At 37.9% G+C, this 21,133-nt stretch overlaps 2 protein-coding genes across 3 annotated transcripts in view; both read left to right on the top strand.

Moving 5' to 3' along the window:
- Positions 1-9,148, top strand: part of pias1a (protein inhibitor of activated STAT, 1a) — a 74,743-nt gene extending 65,595 nt beyond the window's left edge. Inside the window, exons 11-14 of one of the 2 annotated variants that reach the window (XM_053492685.1) lie at positions 1,862-2,045; positions 4,294-4,433; positions 5,652-5,692; positions 5,833-9,148. In XM_053492685.1, coding sequence (XP_053348660.1) covers positions 1,862-2,045; positions 4,294-4,433; positions 5,652-5,692; positions 5,833-6,111 — 644 coding nt within the window. In that variant the 3' untranslated portion in view covers positions 6,112-9,148. Of the gene's footprint in view, positions 1-1,858; positions 2,046-4,293; positions 4,434-5,651; positions 5,693-5,832 lie in introns of both variants that reach the window. The other variant, XM_053492684.1, reaches the window with a different exon arrangement.
- A 4,609-nt stretch (positions 9,149-13,757) lies between these two features.
- rxfp3.3a1 (relaxin family peptide receptor 3.3a1) lies at positions 13,758-14,729 on the top strand. Its single transcript, XM_053493064.1, has one exon. The coding sequence runs from the start codon at positions 13,758-13,760 to the stop codon at positions 14,727-14,729; it is 972 nt and encodes a 323-aa protein (XP_053349039.1).
- The last annotated feature ends 6,404 nt before the right edge of the window (positions 14,730-21,133 follow it).

Here is a 21,133-nt window from a genome sequence, read left to right as displayed (position 1 = left end):
AGTTGAAAGTCTGTGTTGCCCAGCGACAGCCCCAAAACATCACTGCTGTAGAGGAGATCCGCATGGAGGAATGGGTCAAAATACCAGCAACAGTGTGTGAAAACTTTGTGAAGACTTACAGAAAATGTTTGACCTCTGTCATTGCCAACAAAGGGTATATAGCAATATATATTTTTTTTACCAAATACTTATTTTTCACCATAATTTGCAAATAAATACTTTAAAATCCTACAATGTGATTTATCTTTTTTTTTCTTTCTTATTTTGTCTCTCATGGTTGAGGTATACCTATAATGAAAATTACAACAAGGCTATGTATTGAATATGTGCAGTTGCTAGAGAACAACCAACGGTATGAGATAAATAAATAAATGTGTGTACATAAGGGTTCTCTGTTATTGACTGGACGAACTTGAGTTGATCGACGCAGTGCTTGGATTGTGTTCCGCATCACATCATCTGTTTTATAGTTTCCATTAAAATAACAAGATATTAAACTTTCAGGCTACATTAATCCATTTTCAGTGTGCAGGTGAAGGTATCTGTGTGAGGAATGTTAAATTGTATTTCAGACATTCTGAGATTTATCCATTTGGGGAAAAAAAAGAATAAAAAAAAAAAAGGAAGAAATACCTTCACCATAAAGGCTCGAGTGTTCTCTGACCTTTTCCTTTATATACACTAATCTGACAGCGCTGTTCATCTGTCTAATAGCTCAGTTTCACTTAAGTTGTCCGATGTGTATCCTACCAGAGAAATATTCACACCTCCTCACAGACCTGCTTTCTTTCTTTCTTCCTTTTTTGTGTTAACTAATTCCTGTTATTTGAAAATGCCAGTCAAGACATTAACATTATGAAATAACTCGCATGATTTTATGCACTTGCTATGAAACGTGTTCGAGAAATCAAACCTATTTTATTTTTAAATCTGTTAACAGTATTTCTGGTGAAGTTCTACACAGATGTCCCACCAGCAACACCCAGAAGGCTTTTCTAAAAATGTCCATGTAGGCCAGGCTCCTCGCTGCTTTCCTTACATTCCTAGTGACACCTAGTTGTTCTGCGAAAACAGTTTTATTTTAAGTAAAACCTACTTTTTCCATATATACTTTGGTTCAGAAAAACATGGGAATAACTTCAATAATAATGTCTGACTCGGAAGCAAACATCAAGCGTAAGTTGTTTAACGCAATGAAAATATATATACATATATATATATGGTGGTGTATCTCTCGTGAACGTATAGCGCTCCTGTTTTGTGTTAGTACGTTTTTGGTGGTGGTGTTTTCCAGGGCTGAATTAGTTTAGCTTCCTTTAGAAAATATTGTATTACCATAGCTTATATTAGCCTTTGTCAGTTTCATTTATTTTTTAATTATCTGCCAGCGATGTGTAATTCACCCTGGTTAGGATTGTTAAAAGTAAATGAGCTTCAGGAAGATGAGAATGTCAGCTATGCCGAAATTAATTTAAAACTTTCTGTAATTACAGTTAAGGCTGTCTAACATTATAAATTGCCTGTCTGGGAACATGAAATAAGTTAGTCATCCAGTGAAGCACAAAAACATTTTCATTAAATATTACTTTCATTAAAGACTGATATTGGTTTAAACATCTAACAGATCTCCTGGAATGAGTTTGAATATCAGAATCAAGAGAAAGAGAGAGTTGTAATCATGAGTTAACTAGGCTGCTGATGGGTCTCAGCTTTTGATTAATTGGGTTGTTTCACAGGGTGATAGAATTATTTATATGTATTTGGATTTACAACTAAAACTTCTTCATTTTCTTTGCTTGTTATTGCGTTTTCCTTATTTTGGATTTCACCCTTCCTTTACTCTGCATATCCGCTTCAGCAGGCGGGTGTCGGCCGTCAGCGCCCGAGCAGAAATCCAGCTCTCACACAAACGGCAGCAGCAGTAAGAAAGTGGAGGTGATCGATCTGACTCTGGACAGCTCATCTGAGGATGAAGAGGAGGAAGAGCCACCTATAAAGAGACACTGCCCCTCCCTCTCACCAGCATCACCACAGATGAACAAGGGGTGAGCTAAGTTCCAGTCGAGTTACGGCGGTTAAATCAATTAAATTCAATTTTATGTATATAACAATGGTCATTGTCTCAAAGCAGCTTCACAAAAATGAAAAAAATAAAAAATTTTCAATAAAAATAAATACATAAATAATAATAATAATAATAATAATAATAATAAATTGTGTATGTGAGGGAAAAATGTGTCTAGATAAAAATTAGATGAATGCATGATGAATGAAATGTCTCTGATGAGCAAGCCAAGGGTGATGGCGACAGTGGCAAGGAAAAACTCTCTGAGATGGCAATAGGAAGAAACCTTGAGAGGAACCAGACTCAACAGGGAACCCATCCTCAATTGGTGATAACAGATAGAGATGATATGACATCATGTGTGTTATGCAGCTGAAAGTTCAATATAACAGAAATTCTTTAAATTAACATGAAGTCCAGTTCAGCATAGGGACGAGTCAGCAGGTGCAGAGCGCAGATGGGGTAATTTTTGTAAGCGATCTATGAGAATATTTTGATCTATAGTGTCAAATGCAGCACTAAGATCAAGTAAGACTAGTATTGAGATGCAGCCTTGGCTAAAGCTAAAAACAAGTCGTTTGCAATCTTAACTAGTGCAGTTTCTGTACTATGATGGGGCCTGAAACCTGACTAAAATTCTTCAAGGATGTTGTTTTCCTGCAAGAATGTGCATATTTGAGCTGATACTACTTTTTCTAATATTTTTGTTATAAAGGGAAGGTTTGAAATCGGTCTGTAATTTATTTCATTCACGTCCAAATTAGATTTTTTAAGAAGCGGCTTAATAACTGCCAACTTGAAAGGTTTAGGGACGTGACCTAGATATAATGAGAAATTAATAATTTTTAGAAGTGGCTCTCCAACCGTATGTATCACTTCTTTTAATAATCTGGTTGGGATTGGGTCTAACAAGCATGTTGTTGGTTTAGCTGAGGTGACAGCTCTTCCTGTCCTATACCTGTAAAGCACTGAAAAACTAAATGTTAGGCTGAACTGGATCATGAGATGCTATTAGAGGTTGAACCTCTGTTATTTTCTTCCTGATACTACCGATTTTCTGCGGTTTTGTAATGGGTAGAAGTTACAGGTTCTTATTAAGTTGTGATAGCTTTAGTTTTTAGAACTGGTTATTTTATTGGTGTTATGCAAATGAATGGGATGACAGGTGCTGTAAAGTGCTGCGCATATGAAGGAGAAAAATGCCTTAAATTTAGAGTAACTGGATTCGGGGTTCTTACGAGGGCTGTAAATGATATCGGCCATTCAAATAGATTTAGTACACCTCTATACCTGGTGTCCTGAAATACAATTTAAAAAGGTCTGGTCTGGTCTGGTCAATAACATTTTCTTCGATCAGTAGTCTGAATTGTGTGGTCGTGTTAGAATTCAGATCTCTATATATGCAGTTATAGTAAAAATAAGTAATCCATAGCATTTCAATAATATTTGACTAAAAAAAAAAAAAAGTCAGTAACTACGTTACATAACTACATCAAACATGTGAACAGTTTGAACTTTGATGGCCTTGTATATTTCCTTATATTTCTATGGAATACAAATAACAATCTTTAATAACAATCTTTAATAACTGGTTTTAAACTTCCCACAGGAAGAATAAACATATCTTGTATACTTAAAGTAAGCCATGTTGTGTCGCGCTTTCCTTGGTTTATATTTTAGGTATTTTATGACGTGTTTATTCGTGGTAAACTATTGCGTTCATTGGCTCTGCTGAGTGACGGGTATAGCCACACCCTCCTCAAGGTAAAAAGCGCTAAAATAATCCAAAAAGCATCAGGGCCCGGGTAGAACTGTCACCACGGTCCACCATTTAGTGCTGCCAAAGCTACTGCTCGACTTGGTCTCCATCACAAGCAGTGCATTTGCACCATCATTAAACCCACCTCTCGAACCCTCCCTCTTTGAAAATCCTCTTTTTTGCAGTTGTTGGTCTCCCACTGTGTGGTTTGTCTTCAGCGCTGGTCTCCCCTTCTTTAAAATTCTTTATCCATCTATGCACATTGTTCTTGTCAGTGGTCGCATTCTGTAGCGCCATCAACTGCAACAAAGAGGATTTTCAAAGAGTTAATCGGGCAAATACATCGCTTGTGATGGAGACTGTATTAATGAAAACCTTTGCATTAAAGCATTACTTTTTGTACTGTTGTCGTATTCAGTTCTCTCATTTTTATTTGTTTGCAATAACCTGTGCGTATGTGTGTCTGTAGAGTGCTGAATTTGTGTACACAAGCATCTCCTGCAAGTCGAACTCCTAGCATGCCACAAGTGGAGACCAACTACATCCCTCCTCCTCCGCCGCTCATACAGGACTACCGCCACTACTATCCTACACCCAGTGATCTGTCAGGTACGCACACTCACATACGTACTACTAAAAATATAAGGGAGTTAAGAGGAACTAATTTAACCATCTGTATCCTCTATATTCATAATATTTACTTATTTGTCGATGCCGAAACATAATTAGCCACACAGCATACAGTACCAGTCAAACGTTTGGACACATGGAATACAGGAACACTGAGCATTTCTTAATATATCACAATTGGTTTTGTAACATGCAGCGATGACAAATTCTTTAAAGCAGTCATTGTAGTGTAATTATCCTAATTTTTAGTCTTCTGTTGTTAGTTTTAAAGCTATCTTTTGTCTAAAATAAATAAATAAATACATCCACATTTCTAGTCAAAATATCTGGGCGTCCAGACGTTGCGGGCACCCTGTAGCTATTGGGATGGGAATCACCAATGATGATCTGGGACCATATTATTACGATACGTAGGTGGCGATTTGTTAAAACTGAAATAAAAAAAAAGGCCTTAAATCTAAAACAGTTGTCAAAACGAACACGAATAATTAAATGTAGCCCGTTTCTTATAACATTAGTTTTCTCACTAAAAAAACAAGCATTATTTAAACAATACAAAATAACTGTAAACTTTAACTTGGTTAATTAAACAAAAAAGCTGAGCAGCATCCACCATAAATTATCTCTAAACAAACGCAAATAATTCACTCCTACCACACGGAATGCCTCTAATAGTTTAGAGTGCACCATCTGTAGGATTATAAAGAAACGGTCACATTTTACAGCCTCAATTTCTTCCTTAGTCTTGGGTGGGCGCGCGCAGCTTCTAATGCGAACATGCGCGACTTTTAATGCAGTTGTTCCGAGACTAATTAGCGCTCACAGTCCTTACTGGTGTAAGTGTGTTTAATGAGTGGCTTTCGAGATTAATTTGCTCACCGAGTTTGCAGAAAACGGCAGATCAGGGTTTTTTTTTTTACACACACAGCTTTTATAATGTAACGGCGTAAAAATGCTTTCTGTTAATTAAAACCATTAGAAAGCTCGTGCGTTTGGCACAGAATCAGCTAAGAGCATGAGGCTCAAGCTGAAAAAAAAATTGATTTGGAAGTCAATGTGGCTATACATGAATCGGCGCACACAAGAAACAATTCGTAATGAAATCAATTTTTTCCCCGTCTTTAATATTGTAGCCATGTCAATACTGTCCCATTAAGAATGAGAAGAGTCATGGTTTGATCTTTCTCTTTTCTACAGATCTGAACTTTTTCTCGTTTTTGCAAGGAGATAATCATCAGGTAAGGCTAATCATTTTATTAAAGATTGAATTGAACTATAAATGCTTCTGTTCCAAATAAAAAGTTTATTTTTTCTTCCTGTATCTTCCTCTAATATCTATCTTTCTCTCTCTTTCTCTCTCTCTCTCTCTCTCTCTCAGTGTGCCTCTCAGCACTACAACATGGTGATGGCCGCAGCAGCAGCCACGGCGTCTGAGGATCACGACCTCCTGCTGAACCGTTTCCTGCCGTACAGCTCGTCTCAGCTTTTCCTGGACGCTCCTGGCACACCGGTGAGTAGCAACAGCAGCGCAGTTCACGCTGCTCTGAACGTCAACCGCAGCAACAGCAACAGCTCCAGCAGCAGCAGCCTCCCCACAATCCCTCGCTCCAGCTCGGACATCTACAGCTCTATCCCCGATATCATCTCGCTAGACTGATTCACGCCTCAAACAGACTCCATACATTTGGAATTGGGAGAAAAGAAAAACACGGAAGAAGGCAGAAAGAGCTGTGTTTGTTTGTTTGTTTGTTTTTTTCCCCTGAACGACAAACGTTTGCTATGTACAGAGAACAAATATATTTTCAGTTTTACTTTTTGTATATATATATAAACTCGAAAGACTTTTTTTCCTATTATGCGAATAACTAAGGTTTGTTTTTCTTCCATGGAAAAAAAAAGAAAAAAAAAAGACAAGACGTTTTTTATTTCATCACAGGTTGTTGTGTTGTCGTCCCCTTGACTATACTGTTATAATATTTTATATCTTTATGGTCTTTTGCTACGTTATATTTAGTGTCATTTCTGATTCCACATCGAAGGCGTTACTCTCCCACACAGGGACACGGCAGTGCGTTTGCCCGTCCCTCGTCCACATGGACGTTCCAGATGGACAGAGACATGCTTCTGTAGTGCTGGCAGTGTTTTTCAGCTCGCAGATGGTTTTATAATACTTTTAAATTATGTGAAGTATGTGAACTGTTAAGCATTTCTTTATCTTCAGGAATCCGCTGTCTCCTGCTGTGGCTTTTTTTTTCTTCTCTCTTCCTCATTATTATATTACACTTATTTATAATTAAGAGCAGACACACTTTGCTCCGATTGTACTGTCATCTTTGTAGAATTTGTGCTGAATCACTTTTTATATTTCAGACCACTTTTTTTTTTTTGCACGATGCCAAAAGTGATGCCACAGAAAATCTTTCTTCCTTCCTTCTGTCTCTCCTTGCTTTTTTCTGACTCGAACATTATTTCACTCTTTTAATTTTTTTTTATTTGTATGTTTGTTTGTGTGGTTGTGTATCTTTTTAAGATGATCAAAAACGTGTGGGTCATTCCCAAAAGGTTTCTAGTGGTTGCAAATTTTGTTGATTTCTCTGTAATGCGGTGCAGCATTTCTCTATCTCTCTCTCTCTCACACACACACACACACACACACACTATCATTATATTCTGCTGTTCTTTTAGTAGGTGTGTGTGAAGTGAGATTTTCACTCTGCTCCTTTCAAGAAGGCTTACATACAGCTTTACAATAAACTTTAGTACTTAGAGTTCTGCTTGGTACTCTAATTAAAGCCTCCACATCTCTCCAGTTCAGTCCTGTTCCTTCAGCTCATGATTCAGAGAATGATCAAAAATTTATAGAAATACGAAGATTTTCCACAGACCACAGAAGCCTCCCCCTCATCATACATAGTTTAAGGAAAATTGGCATCTTTGTCGTTCATAAATATAGCTAAATAACCCGAAGATAGAAACAGTACTGGTATAACAAGCCTATGATAATTATTTCGCTGGGATTTACACAAACCGTACAGATGATGCGAGTCGGGTGATTGTGATTGTGTAAGCATTATGATTAACACCTACTGTGTTTTATTTCATGTTAAATTGGTGTGCAATGATTTTATACAGTATATGATGGATCGAATGTACTCCCATTAAACTCTGCGCCAGGTGGTACAGTAGCTGTGCAACTTTAAAATATAATGCATTACTGAGCAAAGGCCTGAAATTTTTCAAACAAATGAACCTCTTCCTCTTCCCCTTTTCTGTCATTAGACAGAAAATAAAAGGAAAGGAAGATCGTGAATAATAACCTACACAGATAGGCTTTTTAATCACAATGAAAATAGCTCGATCTTAGCAGGTAAGAGAGAAAAGGTCTACTCCAGAGACTCCAGAGGTGTGTGACCTTTTACTTTATGACTCAATGCATCCTGTATGAGTAAAAAGCAGTGTATTTATTCAAGGAGTTGTTTCAATTAAGTAATGCTTTTTGAAATGTAAGGGTTAAAAGTACCTCATTTTTACTTGAGATTGTTCAGAATAACTGAAGCTTGTGTGTGTGCATATTGCGTATGCATCGTCCTGGCCACTGATTCTAGTCGAAATAATTATCATAGGCTTGTTTTTTTATTCTATAAATCAGCCTTCATGATGTGACTGATGGTTTTCCTAATTGTCCATATTTCACCTCTTCTTTTTCTAGCATAAAATATTTTAGGTATTTTTAATTTTATTTTATATATATATTTTTTTTCTTTTTTTTTTCATCATGCCATGACCTCATAGAAAAGTGTTTTGTTCACTTTCTCTGTCACTTAAACGAATATACCTTTGTGAAGGAGAAAAGGTGATTACTGTGGAATTTCATGACTGACCTATCGGCATTTTAGCTATATGGAAGATTTTAGTCTCTTGTGTAAAACACTGCATTCATTATACTTACAAACAAAAGCTTTATCGTATTACAGACAAACTGATGATCACAAGCTCTCGTGCGTTTAACTACTACAGTAATGTTCTAGTTTTCTAGCTCTTTGACAGTGTTAAGTATTAAAGGTCTCTGTTTGCTCCGTAACTGATGGTGTGGATCTTCACCAAGTCAAAAAACTGTCATTTTTGTCCCTTTCATGTTTGATCGATTTAAATTTGCCTTTTTGATTTCTCTGCTTCCTTTCTTTTATCTTAATATTAGTGTTTTTTTAACGATTGAAAAAGGGAAGTATTTTATGTGTGTTTGTGTGTTTAAGAGAGATTTGATATGATTTGATTTGATCTAAGGTAATCTATACTGTATGAACATGACTGATTTCTCTGATATGTTTTTGTATTTCTGCCCCTGAAACAATACATCTCATTGGAATTTTTTTTTAATGCAAAAAAACTGTGCTAGAAAGTAGATGCTGTGTCTGAGTCAGATATTATTTGAGGTTTTTTTTCCATATAAGCTGACATCTGCGCTCACTGCCTTAATCTTTACTTCCTCTGTCTGTGGCATGTCCGGTAAGAGAAACTGCTTTTTAAAAGAAGATGTGGAAGAAATATTGTATAGTAGAACAATGTCAGTTTGTACAAAGTACTAAGGGAAAAAAAATATTTATTACATGCATTGGAAGAAATTGTTTACTTATTAAATGTTACCTGTTTATTTAGGGACGTTTAGATGTAATAAATACATTGAGTTAAACTTTTGAATGCCTTTTTTAATTTATTTTAGATAAATGTTCAGAAATTACTGCCTCTTTAGACATGAAGCTTCAGGTTATGAACATTTGTATTTGTTGCTCAAAACTCTGATGGAAAAACCTGGTTATTCTGTTAGTTGGCTGACCTTATTTTTGGCCACATGACTTAGGGTTACCCCAGATCATAACACAGGCTTGTACAATAGGCACTACACATGGGTGCATCATCATCATTTCATCTGCCTTTCTTCTTACCCTTATGCTTCACCACCACCACTTTTTTTTTTGTTGGGGGGGGGGGGGGGGGGGGTAATATGGTCAAACTTTTGCACTTCACATGTCAGCATTTCACTAATACTTAGACACCTTCAAGCTAGAAAAGTTTTCTTAAAGCAGTCAGTCATTGTTCCAGCGTATTATGTCTAAACTGCTGGCCTCCCAGGAACTCCTTTACATCTGAAACAGCCCAAACATGTGGAAATTGCATGGAGTGAGGTCAGGTCAGTACGGTGAACTCCCAGCTGTGGTTCTGTAATGTGCAAGTGTTGTTGGTGAATGAGTGAATGTATGTGCAGTTCCCACAGACAGATGTGTCTCTTGCACACGTGATCAGGATCAGAAGTTCCACTCACTGAATGTTCAGTAGAACGACTGCAGTGGGCTTCGAACCACTTCGACCAGGATCATCATTCATGAATGTACAGCCTTCTTTAAAGAGTCTCGAGTAATAAGAGTCTCATCATCGTACATCATGCTTGACATCTTCTGTAAGTTTTTATGCCTTCATTCACAAGAGAAATTTCATCACAAGTCTCGGTTTAATTTGAACACCAATCGTAATGAAAGTTACCTATTTAAGAAAGTTAAGAACTTCATAACCGCTACAGAAACCACGAAGATTGTTTTCCCTTCCTTCTGAGCAAATATTTGAGCTTTAATAATAAAAATAAAAAAAATAATAAAAAAAATTGAGTTTGGTAACTTCATAAGACTTTAATGATCAAGAACACTCAAAGAATTACAATAAGCGGAAAAGCTGTTGACTGCTTTCCAGTTTAAACTAAGCATTAATTACCAAATGTTCCAAAATCTCCATTTTATTCTACAATTGGCGCAGAAAAAATCTCCTGATTTGAAAGAAAGACATGAAGCAGTGGAGAGAATGATAAATTACCCTCCTGGTCAACCTGAGTTGTTTGTGTGCGTGGATTTCTGAGTTCATAGCCTGTAGCACAGGTTTAACTGCTACAGTACTGTATCACCTGATGATCACACTCGACCCATACGTCCTTGTTAACCATCTACTCCAAGATTTATTCCCCTTCACTGCTTTAATAAGCTTTATTCTTCTGGCAAGGCTCTCCTTTTTAAAAAAAAAAATATGGCTGTGGGGATTAGTGCTCACTAAGGATGCCTGGATGCAACCGGTGCTCCGCCTTCATCCTAAAGGTTTTCATGGGGGTCGAGATCAGTGATCTGTACTACTTGAGTCATGATGTAATTTCATTCATGAACCTCGCTTCGTACCCAGGGGCGTTGTTGTGCTCTGACCATTTTGTTCACTTACTTCCAGTGATGGAAAAGTCCACAGATACAGTTCTGTGTTTCCGACTTTCAGTTTGGGGCAGCATATGGTGTAGTGGTTAGCTCTGTCGCCTTGCACCTCCAGGGTCTGGGTTCGATTCCCGTCTCTGTGTGCATGTTCTTTCGTGCTTGGTGGGTTTCCTCCGGGTACTCTGGTTTCCTCCCACAGTCTAAAGATATGCAGGTTAGTCTAATTGCCCGAAGTGTGTGTGTGTGCGTCCTGTGATGGCTTGGCACCCTGTCCAGGGTGTACCCTGCCTCATGGCCTAAGTCTCCTGGGATAGGCTCCAGGCGTGTGACCCTGAATACAGGATAAAGCTGTATGGAAGTTCAGTTTGGGTAAGAACCACATAACAGTGTGATTATCTGGAGTCCACATTTAGTTTATCTGCTCTCGATCTGGATATAATGATTCAGTTCTTAGGTACAGTATGTTTAAAGGCTGTAAAATGAGCACATTTTGCAACAAATTTGGCTTAGAATGATGTTAAATTTGTTAAGCATTGTATAAAAACAGAGCTTGATCCTAAATTAATGTGATTTATAACTAAACCATGGTCTGAATATAGAAGAGCTGCGCTCTAGTAGATTATTCTGGAACAAATGTCGCAGTGGAATTGTTTTCTTTGGATTTTTCTGGAACCAACGGTCAGAAAGGGCTTTGTTTTCTCTTTGACCCTAGTAATAATGCCGTTCTAACAGCAGGGGGCAGTAAACACCATGTTTTATTTTCTGTCGCTCTTTAAATTTTTATATATATATATATATATATATATATATATATATATTTATTTATATGGCTGTTTTTTAATGATAGTGCAATGTAATTAAAGTTATTGATGAGTCATTCTGTGAATGCTTTAATGCTTTATTTCAAATGTAATGTAATTAGAACATTATTTTTATTCCAAACAATCATAAATATTTATAAGAATCCATTGCTAACAGACAATGTCTGCATTATTATTGGTAATTTTATAATGGAACATTTTCATGACAAGGCAAGAAAATAAATGCTAATGGACTAGTGTGTAGGAATATTTTTAGCGGGTGCAATTTTTTTTAATTATTATTATTTTATTGTATTTTTATGAAATTATGAAATTATTTATTTAATTGGGCACAGGCTGTTTGTTGAAAACTACTACACATCCTAAAGCAGGCCTATGTAAAAAAAAAAACATGCATTGATTACAATTTATTTTATTGTTATTTTTATTATTATTTTAAGCCTACAGTATGATCCTAATTTTTAATAGTGTGTTACAATATAGTCAGAGTTCTCAGCCTTTTTTTGTAACTTAGGTCCACATCTGATTTTTATTCAAGGTCAGACACACAGAACATTCGCCAAGGGTATGTAAGTCCACTCTCTGAATCTGAATAACTACCTAGTTGGTAAAGTCATACTAGAGAAAAAAAACGCATTCTGTGTCTGCAATGTCAGGAAATATTTTTTTTATGTGTGATAGTGGAATCAACATCACACGACACTCTCCCAGCAGTAAACACTCAAAAATTTAATTCAGCTTCCTTTAGCTTTGATTACAGCACACAATGTGGTGATGAATTTATGTCTGAAAATGAGTCATCATTCTCCCCAAACCACTCTTTCACATTTTTAATCCTGGAATATGCCTGTGCCATCAGGGAAGAAAAACTCGGATGTGATAACCTTGTCATGCAGTACATCAGCTGACTATATTTTATTGCCACATGAGTCCAGACCTGACCAACTGAAGCAAATTCAGATCAAAATACTGCCTCCAGAGGCTTGTACAGTGGGCACTATGCATGATGGTGGACGGTCTTCCTTTTTTACCCTGATGTACCTATCGTTCTGGAATAGGGTCAATCTGAACTCATCAGACCACATTATCTTTTCCATTGCTCCAAAGTCCAATCTTTATGGTCCCTAGCAAATTGAAGCCTTTTTCCTGTGGCCACACAGCTGTTTAATTCCAATCCTGTGAGTTCTTGTGTGGGGTCCTCTTACATTTACTATTAAACATAGCTAATTTTTAACTATGCAACTTCACCAAACATTTCTCAAATTTTTTTTACTCCATCTGTCAAGCAATATCCGAATATCCCCAGATATTCATATGTTTTGGACAGTTCTTAACCCACTTCCACTCATTCATATCTTCTTAGTTGTTTTTCTTGCTTAATGATGGGTGCTTTGTTTTTAATGTATTTGGGTTTCTTTACATTTCCTGTTGTCATTAATTCTGAACCATTATATTTACAGCATTGGCAGGAACCCTTATCCAGAGAGACTTACTTTTTTTTTTTTATCTCATTATACATCTGAGGGTTTGAGGCTTTGCTCAAGGGGCCAACAATGACAACTTAGTGGTGGTGGGTTTGAACTTGGGACCTTCTGATCAGTAGTCCAACACCTTAAGCACTGAGCTACTTCTGCCCATTAATTCAATATTTAAGGGTGCAGGGAGCCTGGAAACTGTCCTGGGGAGCACTCGGGTCACAAGGTCACAGACACCCAAATGGGATGCCAACATATTGTAAGGGACAAGCACACACCCTGACACATCCAGTTATATTTAAACTACAGGCAATTTAGCAACGTCAATCAGCCTATGCCACGTCTTTGGACTGTGGGTGGAAATCAGAAAACCTTGCCATTCCATTTAAAAAGATCTGGCTGCTCCTGTGAAGTGGGAGAAATGGAGAAGATTGCCTTCTGTGCCTGGTGTGGTCGAAAAGAAACAGAGGTCAAAGTCTTCAGGATTAATAACAGACTACTTATTCACAACAGAATCTAAACTTTTTTCAGCAAGAACAGGCTCCTGCATTTAACTCCTACCTCATATAAACAATGGCACTAAATGTGTCTGCTTTTGATGCAGAGTGTCCATGACAACTGACATCATACCGGTCAGCGTGGTCGAGGGGCGGGGTTTAAACGTACTAAGTGCGGCGCGGTACAGGCGCGCGCCACAGTTTTAGCGCGCGGTTACGCATCGCATGTTGTGCCAAGCGCGCGCGCGTGTTCCTGTGCGCGGGAGCTATGGGCAACACCGAAACGACGGAGGATTCCGTTCAGAGCGTGGCAGCGAACAGTTCAGTAAGTTATGGAAGCCTGGAGGACATCGACGTGTCTGCTGACGGCAGCCTGCTCCTGCGCTGCGTTATCTCCGTCATCTACGCGCTGGTGTGCGCCGCGGGTTTGGGGGGCAACCTGTTCGTGCTCGTGTTCATCCGGTCGAAACGAGCGCGCAGGATATCTGAGACTTACGTCTTCGTGCTCCATCTGGCCGTGACGGATTTGCAGTTCGCGCTCACGCTGCCGTTCTGGGCCGCAGACGCGGTGCTGGACTTCAGCTGGCCGTTTGGAGACGTCATGTGCAAGGTGGTGCTCTCGGCCACGGTGATGAACATGTACGCAGGCGTGTTCTTTCTCACAGCCATGAGCGTGGCGCGCTACAGGTGCATGGTGTCCGCGCTAAATAAAGAGCGCGCGCGCGGGCGCGTCAAACTGGTGGCCGCCGCGTTGTGGTCTCTGGCCATCGCCGCCACCGCGCCTACCTCCATCTTCTCCACGGTGAACGAGGTGGCCGGGGAAAAGCTCTGCCTTTTACGCTTTCCGAACGGCCAGCTCTGGTTAGCTGTGTACCACCTGCAGAAGATCCTGCTCGCGTTCGTGATACCCATGGCCATCGTCTCCATCAGCTACCTGCTGCTGCTGAGACTCGTGCGCCGCCGCAGCATGAAGTCCAGGGCGCGCGTTACGCGCTCGGTCGCCGTGGTGGTGCTGTCGTTCTTTCTCTGCTGGATGCCCAATCACGCCGTGACGCTTTGGGGAGTCCTGGTGAAGCTGAACGCCGCGCGCTGGGACAGGGCTTACTACGTGGTGCACACCTACGTCTTCCCGCTCACGGTGTGTCTGGCTCACGCGAACAGCTGCTTAAACCCGGTGCTTTACTGCATGACGCGCCGAGAGTTCCGGCGGAAGCTCAGAGACTTCTTCCTCCGTGCCTGAGTACGCGCGCTTGGCACGCGCGGCGCGCCATCCTTGTCCTCGTGCGCACACGCATGATTTTCTGTCTTCTTTTGCTGTTGTCGCTTTCGAGGACGTAAATAACAAAAAAAAAAAAAAAAAAACAGCAAAAAAAAAAAGGTTTGTTCAAGCTGCTTCAAAAGCGTTTTTTTTTCTTGTTCGTAATGATGCGTAACGTTTTGTGCTGCTCTCCATGGAAATACTATAAAAACCGGGACAATCTCTCCGTTAATCTTTGTACAGCTACCTTTAAATACAACTTTATGGACGTTTTATGAACAATCGTACACGCTGGAATGAACACAGTGACATGTCTGAAAATGTAATCGTGTTAAACATCAAGCACACATAGCCTACTGTATCTGGAAGATGCTGTAGAGTTCAGTCTTCAGAAATATTTAGAAATCTGAAGAGCACCTGAGCAGAGTTTATTGCCAATTTCTATCTTTAAGTCTGTACATGTGCATTTCTCAGAGGACTGCTTTAGAGGAGATCTGCATGGAGGAATGGGCCAAAATACCAGCAACAGTGTGTGAAATTCTTGTGCAGACTTACAGAGTTTGACCTCTTCCCCAAAAAGGGTATATGACAAAGTATTGAGATGAAATTTTGTTATTGACCAAATACCTCTTTTACACCATAATTTGCAAATAAATCCTTTAAAAATCCTATAATGTGTCTCTCATAGTTGAGTTATACCTATAATGAAAATTACAGACCTCTCTCATCTTTTTAAGTGGGAGAACTTGCACAACTGGTGGCTGATTAATACTTTTTTGCCCCACTCTAAAATGTGTTATGTCCATTTCCTGTCTAAGGAAAGTGTTATTTTTTTACTGAATGTCATTTCAGATGAACTGATTACATAATTGAATTTTAAAAAACGTATATTCATAAAAATTCTTATGAACATTGCAAATGGACTGGCTAAGCAAAAAAAAAAACACAACAACTATATGTTCATTCTCGCTCTCCTCTCATAAGCTGTATATAAAATAAAGATTTCCCTAAAAGTTTACATCCTTCTTTTGTTCTCTCCTTAAATCTAACCCATTGTGAGATTGTCTTGTTTTGTTCGTCATCATCAGTAAGACCTTATATATTGGTCACATGGATCTGAAGGAAGACACATTCAATGCAATGCCAATACATGAATGGACACCAAGCTCACAAATACAGTTAAGAGTCCACCAACTATGGTGTTTGTGTGAAAAAGACCATGATTGCTTTGTCTCAACATCAAGAAAATCTTTTATGATCATTGGCTAATACAGAGAAACCTTGGATTGTGAGCATAATTTGTTCCAGAGGCATGCTTGTACTGTATATGAAAGCACTCATATATCAGAGTGATTTTCTCCATAAGAAATAATGGAAATTACAATGATTCCTTACAAAACCCAAAAATATTAATATAAAAATAATTAATACAAAATGTAAAGTAGAAATAAAACAAATTAACTAGCACTTTACCTTTGAAAAGTATCCAAACAAAACAGTGTTTTCGTGTGTGTGTGTGTGTGTGTGTGTATAGCTGACGTAAGACGAGAGAGAAGAGGAGGAGGGAGGGGGCTACTGTATAGGATAACTTTTACACACACGCGCATACAAAGTGCATGCCTACTACTCGTATGTCACGACCTCACTTGTTCAGCAAGTTAAAATCTATTTAACATTTTGCTCCGCTTGCAAAAATGCTCACCAAGTTACTCGCAATCCAAAATTCCACTGTATTTTGGAAGGTTCCATTCATGATGATGATGATAATAATAATAATAATAATAATACAATGGATATTGAATGTCCATATTTTAAAATGATACAGGTAGGAGAGCAGTGAAGAGAAAAACATAACCAACACCTTCACCTCAATCATTAAGATTCAAGAAGTGCATGCTGAGAATATTCCAGAACTAGTGTGCAAGACAAGAAAACAACTTACAGTAGATGACACACAAGTAAATCACACATTCACCTGCTTGTGAATTACATGTCTCGCAGTGATTCAATCCTGTGATTGGTTTTATTGTCTGTTCATGTTCTTTTTTACACGTTTCTTTAGTTTCTCTGGATTTGCTTGCGTAATGGTTTGACTGACTAATTTGTCTGTACCTACGTGAAAATGGATGTAAGTGGAACATTGTGCCCTGGGATGAACTTGCATCCCATTTAGGGCGTATTCCACCTTTATAACCAGCAATTCCCAGTATAGTGTGTGACAATAATAAAGCAGTTAGGTGAAAGGCTGAAAATATAATAAATGGTTTTAAAATGAACACAGTTTGTGCCTCATCTGCTTAATATAATTACTTCAAGTTATATTTAATAACTATTCATCTGTTCATAAATTTCTTTACTGCAGTGCAACATAATATATAGTATTCATTAGACTCAAATATTTCTTATATTATGCATGCTGTCAAGGAACTTCTTTCTCATGTCTGTTGGTCAAGGATGAATACTAATTTGATGAGATTTTCCCCAAAGCAGGTTATGATGCATAATTTAAAACCTTGTCTATGTGGCCTAAATAATTCAAAGAGAATTGAGTTTATACTGTGACTTCTGGGGAAAAGATTCCCAGAAAAAGAAAAAAAACAGTGGTTGTACGCAGTACCAGAAAGAGGGGAGAGCGGCTGCCTGCTAAAGCTCAAATTCAAAACCAGACACAGGTGCACTTTCAGCAAGAACATACTGTACATCTGATTACATTATGTCATCTTAAACAACTCTTTTCCTCCTTGGTTACTGCGTCTACGTCACTCTGAACTGACCATATTTCAGTCTTTTATTACTGCTAAAGAAACATTGCTAATGAAAGTACAAGTTGTGTGTGAGATGACGAGTCATTCTTTTTGAATTAATGAATGGTTCCAACTCATGTACATAAAGCTTAGGGGTGGCACAGTGGCATAATATCACCTTCCACGTCCAGAGACCACGGTTTGATTCCCACCTTGGTTCTGTGTACATGAAGTTTGCATGTTCTCCCTGTGCTTGATGGGTTTCCTCCGGGTGCCCTGCTTTCCTCCCCAGTCCAAAGACATGCAGATTAGGCTAATTGGTAATAAATTGTCCGTAGTGTGTGAATGCACGTGTGAATGTTGACCGGAGGTCCTACCACGGTCAAAAAACGAGAATAAATACAATGGTATTCTGCATTGGTCTCTACGACCCCTAGTTCTACTACAGAGGTTACTAGATGGATGGATGGATAGCTTTGGGTGATTACTTTGGGCATTATTGTAATCCCTGTAGTGAGGAACAAATCAATAACCTGTTTTCTCATAATGAAAGTCTAAAAACAGTTCTTAACCATATTAAAAAAAAAAATCAATAAAAGCTTAAAATATATGTTGGTGTAATGCATACTCACAATGAACATTATTGCACTCAAGAAACCATGCAGATGCAATAGAAGGCTTACCAAAATGTTTCTTATTGATCTTATCCTTAAATGTTAGGTACTTGTGCTTCTCTTCTGAAACCATAGCTAATATAACCGCAGTGTTGAGCAAACACACATAGAAAATTTATTCCATTTCTAATTAATGAACAAACTTCTTTAAGACTTCCATCATGAAGGAGCCTATACTAGCTAATAAATTCAACTCAGATTGAAACAAAGGCTATAATTGGACACACTATAAACTTTACCATACCATGCCTGTATAAAAACTAGGCTTTATACCTCCTTACCTTTTATTTTATTACTCTCCATCCCAGTCATGCTTTAAAATTGGAGAATAATGGAGAAAAACATTTTGTTGATCTCAGGACTTGTGAGGAGCTTGTTTCCTTCTCTCCATCAAAAAAAAATCTTCATGCAAGTTTAAAACGTTCTCATTAGAAAAACATCAAATTGAAAAATTATGTATAACCTTGTGATCATCCGGCCTTTTGTTGACATTTAAAGTGAATGAGAGCATTGCAAATTATTTTTCATGTGTGGGTTTCTTATCTTTCCATTAGTAATTTACTTAGAATTTTAAATTTTGTACTCTCATTGAATGTCACCAAACAAATGCATTTGTACAAGCATTTGGAGGCAGTATCTGCCGTTGCTTTAGTTGGTCAAGTCTAGGCTTAGCAATGTTATGTGGCAATAAAATAAAATCAGCTGACGACCTGAATGTACTGAATGACCAGATTATTACATCTGTGGAGTTTTTTTTCCCATAATGGCGCGAGCATATTTAAAGCCTCAAACTGTAAAAAAAGAAAATTTTTTTAATTATCACATATTAATAATCACTTTAATTAAATAAAATCCTAGAGTGTAATCTAGTCAAATAATCTACAATTTCTATAATAATTTCATAACAAACTAAATATAAGAATATTAAGCCTATTTCTAGAAACATTTCATTTTTATGTTGTTTACTTATTACATTTATTTTTACTTAGCATTTTAAGTATCAAGTGGAATTCTTTTGCCTCTTTGGAAAATAACTGAGCTTTTTTTTCCAAAAAGGAATGCTTAACATTTAAGTTTTATATACTAACGTGTCTAGAGATAATTTTTAGAATCTTATTTCTTATTGTTTAACATTTAAGAAAGCTATAAAGATATAATTTTTTTGCATTGAAGTTTTTCAGGAAGTTCAGAACCGTAAGTACAAAAAAGCCTGTGATAGTGTTGGTGCCATGAATGATTACACCTGAAATAGGGTTCATTAATGTGTGAAATATTTTGGGGAGAGACTTTAAATTGCAGCTTTTTTTCCCTGATGGCTTAAATAAATAAATAAATAAAAACATGACTGGATATTTACTTGCTGCTTCGCTGTTTATCAGTATAAAGGTTTTCTTCTTATTGTTTGGTTCGGTTATAAACCAGTACTCTAGAAATTATATGATTTTGATTTTTTTTAGTTTTTAGTTTTTGAAAATAAGTCACATCGCAGCTTAGGAGTTTAGAGGTAAGCACTCTCCACTCTCTTCACCCGTACAGAGCATGTGCAATTTTCCTCCCCTGACTCAGGGATACAAGCAGGACCCTTTGACCTATTGATACATTTAGTTATTCAACTCCAACACTAATCAGGTGTCTGGTTATTCATCAGCAGCTTTGTGTGAATCACCAACTGTTGTAAACCATATGGTTACTATCTCAGTAGTAGATGGAGCAACACTGCAACAAGACTGTGCCTTGTTCAGAACACTCTAGTCAGATGAACAAGACACCACCTGTTTTCGCATCTGCTTTTAGAATTGATTTTTTTTGTTGTTTTTCTTTCCCAGCACATTCACAGAAACCTCAACAGGCTGTGTTCGACATAATGCGGTTGCTAATTCAACATTCTCAAGGTTGAAGTATAAAATTCATATTTCATAAACCATTACCATTGCCGGTTGCAGCATTAGTGATTTTAAGGCATAACTTTTTTGTATAGCATATTATTGTCCTTTATTATACCCTTTTTATAGTTTTATGTCAAATTATATTATATAATATATTCTATAACTTTTTTATACATCAGTGTTTGGACAAAATTTGTCTCTGTAGCACGGATCTGTTAACTGTTAATGAAGATTAATGAATAAATACATCAATAATATTTTATTAGGTAACCTTTAATCCCCTTTTAGATCAAATCCAATAACATTTTTATATTGTTTTTCCTTTTAGACAGGCAGCTTAGTGGTTAGCATTATCGCCTTGCATCGCCAGGTCCTGGGTTCGATTTCCGCATTGGGACTGTGCACATGGAGTTTGCATGTTTTCTCTGTGCTTGGTGGGGTTCCTCCCACAATACAGAGACATGCAGATAAGACTAACAGGCATTTCCAAGTTGCCTCTACTGTAGATGGTCCTTTGGAGAAGGAAATGACAACGCACTCCAACAAGCTTGCAAAGAAAACCCTGTGGATAACATCCAGGAAGCCCTGGTGTGCTATGGTCATGAGCTCACAAAGAGTCAGACACGCCTGAACAACTAAACAAACAAACATTGTTTGTGTTCTTGGTTTGATCTTCTCATTCCTATTTTTATTACCATTATCATTATTACACCAACCTAAGATCTGGCACCATCAAAATCCATTGCTGCTGTCAATCAGGTTCCTTCTACTATAACTCAGTAACTCAGCTTCTTCTGCTATAACTCAGGCTTTCGCCTGCCTATCATCTGTTAGAGGCCATTAAGCCCATTAAAACTCTGTTGGGGGTGGGGGGTTGCTTTCACACTAGAGACTCTGAGTACACTTTACCACCAAAGTCTTGTATGTTTAGTAGTGTGACACAGATCAGCCACATAGCCCATAAATTAATACAGCAGGACAGCGAAGCGGGTGTGGCGTTGTCTCCAAAATTAAGTGATCTTAGGCATTAGTTGAAGGTAAACTTTGTACTCTTCTCCTTCGTTATGTAGTATTTTTTTTAT

The sequence above is a fragment of the Clarias gariepinus genome, chromosome 3 (assembly GCF_024256425.1).
Source record: "Clarias gariepinus isolate MV-2021 ecotype Netherlands chromosome 3, CGAR_prim_01v2, whole genome shotgun sequence".
NCBI lineage: Eukaryota > Metazoa > Chordata > Actinopteri > Siluriformes > Clariidae > Clarias > Clarias gariepinus.
Note: the sequence above shows the minus strand (reverse complement) of the source record. Positions and strands in the feature narration are given on the sequence as shown.